Source organism: Oreochromis aureus, linkage group 5, assembly GCF_013358895.1.
Source record: "Oreochromis aureus strain Israel breed Guangdong linkage group 5, ZZ_aureus, whole genome shotgun sequence".
NCBI lineage: Eukaryota > Metazoa > Chordata > Actinopteri > Cichliformes > Cichlidae > Oreochromis > Oreochromis aureus.
Window position 1 is genome coordinate 254,183 of NC_052946.1, and position 10,157 is coordinate 264,339.

At 39.6% G+C, this 10,157-nt stretch overlaps 1 protein-coding gene across 2 annotated transcripts; it reads right to left on the reverse strand.

Moving 5' to 3' along the window:
* Nucleotides 1-1,775: 1,775 nt before the first annotated feature.
* Nucleotides 1,776-8,316, reverse strand: LOC116320500 (acidic mammalian chitinase-like). Of its 2 annotated transcripts, none has more exons than XM_039612452.1 (12): nucleotides 8,257-8,316; nucleotides 7,894-7,959; nucleotides 7,437-7,466; nucleotides 7,149-7,353; nucleotides 6,809-6,865; nucleotides 6,545-6,710; nucleotides 5,665-5,789; nucleotides 5,284-5,407; nucleotides 4,828-5,010; nucleotides 4,330-4,446; nucleotides 4,097-4,223; nucleotides 1,776-2,184 (listed from the first exon to the last, which is right to left on the reverse strand). In XM_039612452.1, exons 2-12 carry the CDS (start codon nucleotides 7,910-7,912, stop codon nucleotides 1,976-1,978), a joined length of 1,362 nt encoding a protein of 453 aa, XP_039468386.1. In that variant the 5' UTR covers nucleotides 7,913-7,959; nucleotides 8,257-8,316; the 3' UTR covers nucleotides 1,776-1,975. The 2 variants fall into 2 exon arrangements, with proteins under 2 accessions (XP_039468386.1, XP_039468387.1); XM_039612453.1 differs by lacking the exon at nucleotides 8,257-8,316 and adding an exon at nucleotides 8,121-8,244.
* Nucleotides 8,317-10,157: the final 1,841 nt, after the last annotated feature.

Below are 10,157 nucleotides of genomic sequence, written 5' to 3' on the forward strand. Positions count from 1 at the left end.
GTCTTCTAATGATGCTGCCTAAGGGAAGCATGTATAATGTAAACAGCATTTGTCCTAGCACCGAACCCTGTGGAACTCACCTCAGTGTGTGAAGAAGACTCCAAGAACAAATTGGAGTCTATTAGATAGATATGATACAAACCACTGCAGTGCAGTACCTGTAATACCTACAGCATGTTCTAATCGCTCTAATAGGATATTATGGTCAACAGTATCGAACGCTGCACTGAGGTCTAGCAGGACAAGCACAGAGATGAGTCCACTGTCAGAGGCCATAAGAAGATCATTTGTAACCTTCACTAACAAACTGAATTGCACTTCATGTGGCCATCTCATGGAAAAGTCTGGTTTTGGTGTGCTGGTCATAAGAGTCTGGTTTTGCCCTTTAGTTCCATTGAAAGAAACCCCTGGACAATTTCATGCTCCCAGCTTTGTGGGAACAGTTTGCGGATGGCCCATTCTTGTCCTATGACTGCACACCAGTGCACAAAGGAAAATCTATAAAGATGTTATAGTTGCAAAAAATGGGCCGACATCAAATTAACCCAGATGAATTAAGAATGGGATGTCACTCAAGTTCATGTGCGTGTGAAGGCACAAGAGCAACATTTGGAAATAGTGTGTTCGTGTCTGGTCCAACAATGCATGCAAAGTCTGTAATTTAGGAAGATATTGGCTTGATTTGCTTCACTGTTGTTTGCACATAGTCAGGTGCTGTAGATTATGTCTGATTGAGTCTCAGCAGGTAAAAAAAGCATAAAACACCTCATTAATTTTCCAAGTAAATATATTTCTAGATGTGCTACTCACATGAAATCCTCAAGAGATCTTCATCATCCTGATGGATGATAGTGGATTTTTATCAAAAATGTCTCTGTACATTTTTCCATTTATCTTTCTTTCAGTTAATTGAAGTGTGCCAGTGCCATATGCTGGAATACAGCCCCAAACCATGATATTCCCACCTCCAAACTTCACTATTGGTATGGTATTTTTGCGGTGATATGCATTGCCTTTTGACCTCCAGACATGGTGGGTATTATGGCATATGACCAGATTATTATCCCAGTATTTCACAGACATATCCTAAATTCTTCTGCAACCAATGCCATCAGTACGTTGTGCAGGTTTTGCATGAGTTCATTGTTTACTCATTATGTGCAGGGTTTTTTGTGTGACACCATAATAAGACACCTTTTTATAGGCCATCATTTGAAACTAAACCAGTTCAAATTAATTTGGAGTAAGTGTCAGGATTGCTTTCTAAATATTGATAGATTTCAGCTGTGGTAATGTCTTTCCATGCCTTTTTGCACCTCCCTTTTGTTCCTGTGTTCAACACTTTTTCCCTGTGTCATTTGTCGTTATTACACATACATTTGTTTATCTGTGGTTTGATTCCTTTGCATGTGTGGATTTGATGGGTTGTAGCAACATCTGATGAGAATGTCATGTCAATAACACCTTTAGAAATATATTTATATATATATAATATATTCAAAGAGCTACTTGCTGTGAGGCATCGGTGCTCACTACCACACAACCACACAAGCATGCTGCCCCAATTCATTTAACTAAAGTGTAATCGGTTCAAAAAATGAAAACACAGCAATAATTCCCACTTAAAATTAGAGCAGCTGAATTAGATATAATGTAGTAAGGCACAGTTTTAAAAATATTTAATCATGTATATGAGTTTTCTTGTTTTTGTCTTTTTTTTCTCTAAAGCACATCAAAGAAAAATATTCAAGCATACCAATCACTGGAACACGTTATTAATCGATTTAGTTTATTTTTGTCAAGAAAACATTGAGTCAAATGCAAAAAGTAATATCTTGTTGGTTTACTTTCTGTTCCTGTTCTAACTCAGGACAATGATGTTTATCAATGTAAGTTGTGACAAGATTTTACTCAACCATAATTGACTGTGTTCTGTATTGTTGAACTTTTGTTCTTTAACTCATGCTTCTGTGGCTCAGGGCCAGTTGCAGCACTTGCAGGAGTCCCAGTAGATGAGACCAGGCTGGCAATGGTGCAGGTAGGTGTTTCCCTTGAAGCACTGGAAGTAGGTGGTTTTGTCAGCTGGGTTTTCATACAACCCATCAGGACGGCCAAAGCAGAAGTCAGCAGCAGGGTCCTTAGTTGTTGTAGGGCGTGGAGTAGTGGTAGGCTTTGGACCGAAGCCTGTATCATGGGACAATGAAAAATAGGTAGAAACTTTTATTTTTATTCTTTTATTTTTTTCTGCTGAGAGTCCTTAATGACCCTCTTTTATTTGCCGACTCAGGGTGCTCTACAGTCTTAGTTTTATTGGACTTGAATTCTGCCTTTGATATGGCGGACCATAATATCCTCCTAACGAGGCTTGAACATACAGTAGGCATAAGGGGTAGTGACCTTAACTGGTTTAGATCGTATCTTTCGGATAGGTCATACTCCGTCACCATGGGTGGCTACTCTTCCTCTGTTGCTTCCCTCTACTGTGGTGTGCCCCAGGGATCTGTGTTGGGCCCTATGTTGTTTTCATTGTATATGCTGCCCCTAGTCTCTATGTTCGAGAAGTATAATAGCTCCTTTCACTTTTATGCTGACGATATTCAAATTTACTTTCGGCTGACTGATGACGTTTCGTCGTCAGTACACTGTTGATAACTCTCTTATATTAAACGAGAAGAAAACAGAAATAGTGTTGCTTGATAACCATATTCCCCGGGGCCAATTTGCTGATACTTTTGGACCCCTTGCCGCCTTTCCTTCTGGCACTGTTAACAACTTAGGCGTCCTCTTTGACAGTTCCTTTAAGTTTGATAAACAAGTATCCTCTGTAGTTAAATCTAGTTTCTACCAGCTGCGTCAAATCTCCAAGGCCAAACATTGCACAGCACGCAAGGACCTTGAGAAACTTATCCATTCCTTTGTGACCTCTAGATTAGACTACTGTATTTCCCTTTACTTTGGTCTCCACTCTGCCCTTCTTCATAGATTGCAGCTTGTCCACAATGCTGCAGCACGCCTTTTGGCTGCAACTGGAAGGTTTGCCTCTTACCCCAGTCCTTGCTGACCTGCATTGGTTTCCTATCAAACACGGCATTGAGTTTAAAATTCTGTTGCTTACCTTTAAAATCATAAACAATACTCCGCCGTGCTACCTCATTGAACTCCTTAGTCCGTATACCCCTAGGAGAGCCCTAAGATCATCATGACAATTACTCTTAGTGCTGCCTAGATCCTGGTTAAAGACCAGAGGTGACCGTGTTTTTGCCCTGGCAGCCCCTAGCCTCTGCAACAATCTTCCTGCTGCTATTCGCACCTCTGATTCCATCCATTCATTTAAATCATGGTTAAAAACTTAACTGTTTGACCGAGCATTTTTGGTTAGTTAGTGCTCAGTCCCTATATTTTATCCCTATGTTATTTATCTTCTATTGATGTATAGCTGTATAAATACCATCCATCTGCTTCCGCTTATCCTTTTCAGGGTTGCGGGGGGCACTGGGGCCTATCCCAGCTGTCATAGGGCGAGAGGCAGCGTACACCCTGGACAGGTCACCAGTCTGTCACAGGGCTAATACACAGAGACAGACAACCATTCACGCTCATATTCACTCCCACATTCTCACCTATGGGCAATTTGGATTAATCAATTAATCTATCCCCACAAACTGCATGTCTTTGGACTGTGGGAGGAAGCCGGAGTACCCGGAGGGAACCCACGCAAACACGGGGAGAACATGCAAACTCCACACAGAAAGACCCCAGCCTGATGGTGGAATTGAAGTCAGGACCTTCTTGTTGTGCGGCAACAGAGCTAACCACAGTGCCACCCTGCCAAATACCCCTACCTTATATTTACGAATTCTCAGTTATTTTATCTTCTAAATTACGCTCAGATGTTTTATTTCCTATTTTATCTGTATTGATTGTTTAACATGGTTTCTCACTTGTTAGTTTACTTGTACCCTATTATCTATTATGTTTTAACCTTGTTGTGAAGCACGTTGGTGTACCTTTGGTTTTAAATGTGCTATATAAATAAAGTTGTATTGTATTGTATTGTATTTTATAAACGCTGAGCTAGCTGATTTACACCACTTACCCATTGAAATCCTGAGGTGGTTGATGAGAGGATAAGCTCCAGCTGAGCAGAAAGATCCACTGAAGTCATCCATATCCATAGTCCACACATGAGCACCTCCCAAATTGTGGGCAGTCAGCCACTGGACCTGCGGGACAGCCAACAAAAATGATTATGATAAAAGCGGGTACAATTCAATAGAACAGAACAAATACAAGAACTTGTCATATTTGCAGCATGTCAAAACTGTTTACCTTGGAAGAATAGCTGCGCTGGTCATCATAGCCCAGCCAGGAACTGCCATAGGTGGCATATGGAACCTCTTGCTCAGAGATCCATCCAAGAGTAGCAGTATTAGTGAAGTCACAGATCTGGTAATCCAGAAACAACACAGGCTTTTGGACTGACATTTTCCTTGTTAAGTGGATTAATGGTAGGTGAAGAGGTTCTTACATAGGGCTTTTCTACTCTACTTGAGCACTCACAGGGATTTATAAACATGCATTCATACAAGCACTTTTTCCACACCTAAATGCTTTCTGTCCAACATTCACACTTTGATGAACACATCGGAGAGCAACCTGGGCTTCAATACTTTGCCTAAGGATACTGGACCAGCCAGGGATCAAACCACTAAGCTTCCAGTTAGTAGATGACCTGCTCTACCTGCAGAGCTACAGCCACCAATCATGGAGTAATAGGTGACTTATAGCACAAACAAACTTGAGCTTTTTATGAATGTATTGTTGTACCTCATAGAAGGCCCAGAAACCTTCAGTGCGAGTGTAGGGTCCAGCATCTGCGGGCCCATTGGCTGGTGCTCCCAGGCCATTTGCCCCACTGCTAAGACGGAAGGTCCTTCCATAAGTAGGGAAACCTAGCAGCAGCTTTTCAGATGGTGCTCCCAGAGATACCCAGTAGGCTATAGAAGAGTTCTACAAAAAAGGGAGAAGAATATTGCATAAAGCTTGTGTTAAACTTCTTGTTGTGTTACATTTGATTGGATAACCTTTATCTGAAGAAGAAAACAAAGAACATTGAGCATATTGTTGTTCTCTAAATGTTTGATTATAGCAATAATATGGTCTAACAGGCTTCATAATCTACAGGACAGTTGTACCCTGTTATTTTTTTCCCTGTTCATTCTTTCATTGTGTTCTTTTCAACAACCTAGAAGACAGTTGTAGATGTGATGGTGTGGTTCTTACTATGTTGTAATGAAGTTGTACGCCAGAGTCCACAGCGCTCTCATACAGTGGGCTGTTGTGTCCAGTTACTGGATCCCAGGAACCGTGGTAGTCATAGGTCATGATGTTGATAAAGTCAAAGTGTCTGTTGGGTTAGAAATTTTTGTTCAATACATTTGTTCACTGGTGAAAGACACAGAACATATGGGACTTTTGTGGTCACCCAGTACATGTAAAATTGGGCTCTGTGTCATTTGAAATAAGAAATACTAATAAGAAATACTAATAAGTAATACCAATCAGTAATAAGTAATGCTAATACTATCAAGTTCAGTAATGGTGAAAACTTTTTGGATACCTTACTTTCCTTAAAATATGTACAAATGCTGAAATCAAGCTTACGGTGCAATCTTGGCGACCTCATATGCTCTATCAACGGTCTGAGGAATTGCAGCAACATTGGCCGATAGCAGCAGTTGAGTTCTCTTGTTTTCTATGGCATCAGCCTCGAATGCTTTTACAAGCTCCTGTAGGGGCAAGGGCAAAAGCATCGCAGAGCCAGTCAGAGAAAATTCTGATTACAACAATGAAGAATGATTATTCTCAAAGCAATACACTGTTATGACAAAGGGTTTTTGTTTTTTGTGAGGAAAAGGTGTCAGTAGTTACATAAATACAGTAAATGTATATTCTAAACTGTCAGGAAAAAGAATGGTGACAGAGGTAACATGAAAGAAAACAGGGTATGGTACATTCATCCGTTCATCATTCTGTTCCACAGGGACAGATTTCCAGTGCAGTCTTATTTCAAGGTCGAAGACACACAGGACCTTATTTTAATTTAATATTTGTGAGGTTTGACTTATGAGGCCATGGAGACACTGAATGGATTGAAAGCTATATTGGCTCTTCTGTTTTACAAGAATTATTTAATTTCATCAACAAAATTTTGCAATGCAGTGGTCAACAAAAGTTCAACACAAAGTAACTTTTTGAAATTAACCCAACCAAAAGAATTCAATGGTAGAGAAAACACTCTCAAACAATATTCAGCATCCATTCGTTTTCTTCTGCTTATTCAGTTCAGGGTCCTGCTGCCACAGGGTGAGAGGCAGGTGGTTACACTCTTCGTAGGTCGCCAGTTTTTCACAGGGCTAACACAGAGACACAGGTGACCATTCACACTCATACTCACACCTACTGTCACAGCTAACAGCGCTAACCATCATGCCACAATGTAGTCTAGCTTCAACATTGTATTTAAAATTTGAGCCGTGTTTACCGTGACCAACAGAGTGAACTTCTCCTTGTCCCCTTCTGGGCTACCATTGTGTCCAGGATATTCCCAGTCCAGGTTTATCCCATCAAAGTTATGGGCATGCAGGAAATTGATGGCAGACTTGATAAAGAGTGCACGATTCTCAGAAGTGGCAACCATAGCAATGAATCTGGTGGGATGCAGGGAAAAACAAAACATGACATCTCGTCTACATGAAAGTAACAGAGGTAGATATGAGATCTGAGAACTGGTGAAGGTGAAACTCACGGGCTCACTCCATTAACTGTTCCTCCAACAGTCAGCAGAGTCTTCAGTGCAGGGTTGCTGTTAGCAGAGAGTAGGAAACACACAGACATAACCTTAAATAATTAAGGAACACCTTACTTCCAGTCAGATTGCCGTGATCAATGTGATCTTAATTATTTCTAAATAATTACAAATATTGTGACAGAATTCAAGGTTACTCGTCGCTCTTATTCTTCTAAAAGCTACTCTTACTTGAAAAAAGCAGTGATGGAAACACTGAAATATGATTTTTGGCTTAAAAGTGGTTGCAGGCTAATGTTAAATTGTGCTTAATACTGGTGCATAGCACGACTGAACTCACACATTCTTGAGGCTGTTGAGGCTGCTGTACAGCTCCTCATCATTCTGCTCAACGGGGATGATCTGGTTGACGCTGTTAATGGTGGCCAGAGCATAGATGACATGGGTGCACAGGAAGGGATCGATGTTGTCTGGTGTGAATTTGCCAGCACTTGGTCTGTACTGGGCCCAGTTGGTCATTTGGCACACCAGCTTATTGGCTGAACCTAAAGGAAGCAAAGACTCGTTGGGTTTGTTCTGAAACTTTGATCATGGTGGCAAGACTCGGTCAGTGAACACAGGTACTTACCGATGTGTATAACACATAGTATGCCCAGAGCTGAAAAAAGGAAAAAAGAAAACGTGGAAAAATAACAGGTGGTGAATACCAGGCATGTATAGACAACAAGATGACTAATCGTCGCTATTGTTACTACTGGTACCAGATGTACTAGTTGTTAGATATAATTGTTAACATTTTAATTGATGCCCTTGCTGGTAAATTGATGTGTTTTAAATGCTATGCAGCCATCTGCCACCAGATGGAGCATTGTTGTTGAGAAACACCAAAATCCTTCACTCTTGGCCTGAGCCCTGATCAATACTAAATACATGTAATCTCTATCCAAGATAGAAGGATAGAAAAAATATTATGCATAGTAATTACAATAATAATAATGATAAATTCAGTATTATAATGCCGATGCTCTACCGCTCAATAAATTATCAGGGAAAAATTAATGGAAGAATGAATGAACGTTATTTACCTATAAGGAGTTTTGCCATGTTGTTGTCTGGAGACTCCCCTGGTGTCCTTCTGTAGAACTGAGCTTCTGAGTAATTATAAATCAGTGTCATTAGATAGTATATCCTACATGAGTCACAAAATCAGAGCTTCAACTACAATTGCTAATACAATTAGTCAGATGAACATTACCTGAGTGAAATTTTACAGATTGTTAAAACATACATGACAAACAATCTAAAAACTTACTGAATCCTTAATTTGAGGCTTATGTGTAGCTACTAGTATGTGCACTACAATGTACAAACAATATTCCCAATTGCAGCAAAATACTAGCTGTGTACAACACAAATCAGAACCTGACTGAACTCATCGATGTCATTACCTTCCTGCAAGGCACACTGGAGCAGACTTCAGAGCTTGATAGAGTTGGACAGATTTATATCTTACTCATTCATGACTAATAGAAGGTATCAAAGTGCAAGTGATAAAGATTCAGGGTGGTGGGAGTCTAGGTGACGTGCCTAATAACCCCCCTTCCTGGTAAGACATGGTAAACCCAATCAATAATTTGACTCGGAAATGAGCAGTCAGATCAATAGCTGACATTGCAATGATAAGCATAATCAGTACTTTATTTATTAATTAATAACAGCAAATTATCCAGCCATACAATTTCTTCTTGTTAACCACTTCAGGTTTGTCTGGGTGGTAGAACCTATCCCAGCTCTTAGGTTGAGATAAACTGTAATGATGTAGTGTGTGCAGAATGTTCATTGGTTGTAGATTAAAGTCAGACTGCGAAGCCAAGTACTTAAAAACTCTTATATTCTTATATAATTATATTAGTTTAATCAAGTACTGGGCACATTTCTAAAAATGTGGGACTGTGTATAAAATGGCTGTAAGTTAATCCAGCACCATTTTAAATCTGAATTTTAAATTTGAATTAAAGCTGAAAGCCGATTTAATTTAAAACAGTGACCAACAGTGACACAATATATGACCCTGAAAGAATAAACAACGTTTTTGGGATCTCTATGAAACTTTATATTCACCACAAATAAACCCATCTAAAAATGAAATTGATCAGTTTCTTGACAATGTAACCCTTCCGAAACTACTAAAAAGCCAGACAATGGCACTGCAGTCACCAATGACTCCAGGTGAACTCCAGGAAGCCCTGATAAGTATGCCCAATATTAAGGCTCCAGGTCCAGACGGCTTTCCTGGAGAATTCTGAATTCTGGACAATTCTGGCACCAGTATTCGACAGAATGTTGCAGGAAATCAAGGAAAATGGCAGCCTACCACCAAATATGAATTCTGCCAACATTAGTCTCCTGCTAAACCTGACAAAGACTTACTGTATTCCCCTCAAGCTATTGTCCAATATCCCCTATTAATGTAGACCTCAAAATAATCTGCAAAGCTCTCTGAAAGAGATTAGAGAAGATAACCCCCCTCTTCATTCATCCTGACCAAACTGGTTTCATAAAAGGAAGGCACTCATCAACAAACACACGTAGATTACATAATTTAATAGACTACTCATACAGAAAAAACACTGAAACCAAAATATAACCTCTAGATGCAGAAAAGGCGTTTGACAGAGTTAACTGGAAATTTTTATTTGCAACTTGACACAAATTTGGTTTTGGAAACTCTTTCATAAACTGGTTAAAAATATTATATAATTTCCCAACAGCTTGTGTCAGAACAAATGACCAAACATCCTCCAGCTTCTGTCTCCTGAGGGGCACCAGGCAGGGATGCCCACTCTCCCCTTCACTGTTTGGGATTAATGAAGACAGAGTCTTCATTAATCCCATGCAAACGTATACCTATCTGGAACAATCTGGACATATTACAAAACAATAACATGAATAACTTGCCAGATTGGAGTTGTAAAGGAATTAAATACTTGGCACATATATTGGAAGGAACAGACTTTATTCCATTTGACAGACTAGTTACACAATATGGGATCAACAAGAAAAGATTTTTAGAATATCAACAAATTAAATCCATTGTAACAAAGAAATTTACACCCAGTCAAGTTGAATTACAAACACCACCAAGTGTGGTACAATTTCTTACTCTTAAAACCCCAAAATTATTGTCTTAAATATACAGAACACTTTCTAAAACAGATGAATCAATATCACTTCCTATTGCAAAAATGGGAAGCAGATTTATCAGTTAACTTAGACCAAAACTTCTGGTGTCAGATATGCTTAAAAGCCTTTCAATGGATCAGAAATCCCAGTCTGCAATTAGTAAAAT

Bases quoted from the DNA above. Each gene is read 5' to 3' on its own strand.
- LOC116320500 (XM_039612452.1), bottom strand. The intron at 6,711-6,808 runs GTGAGTTTCACC...GCATCCCACCAG, and splicing joins ACAGTTAATGGAGTGAGCCC to ATTCATTGCTATGGTTGCCA. The intron at 2,185-4,096 runs GTAAGTGGTGTA...CCCATGATACAG, and splicing joins CCACCTCAGGATTTCAATGG to GCTTCGGTCCAAAGCCTACC.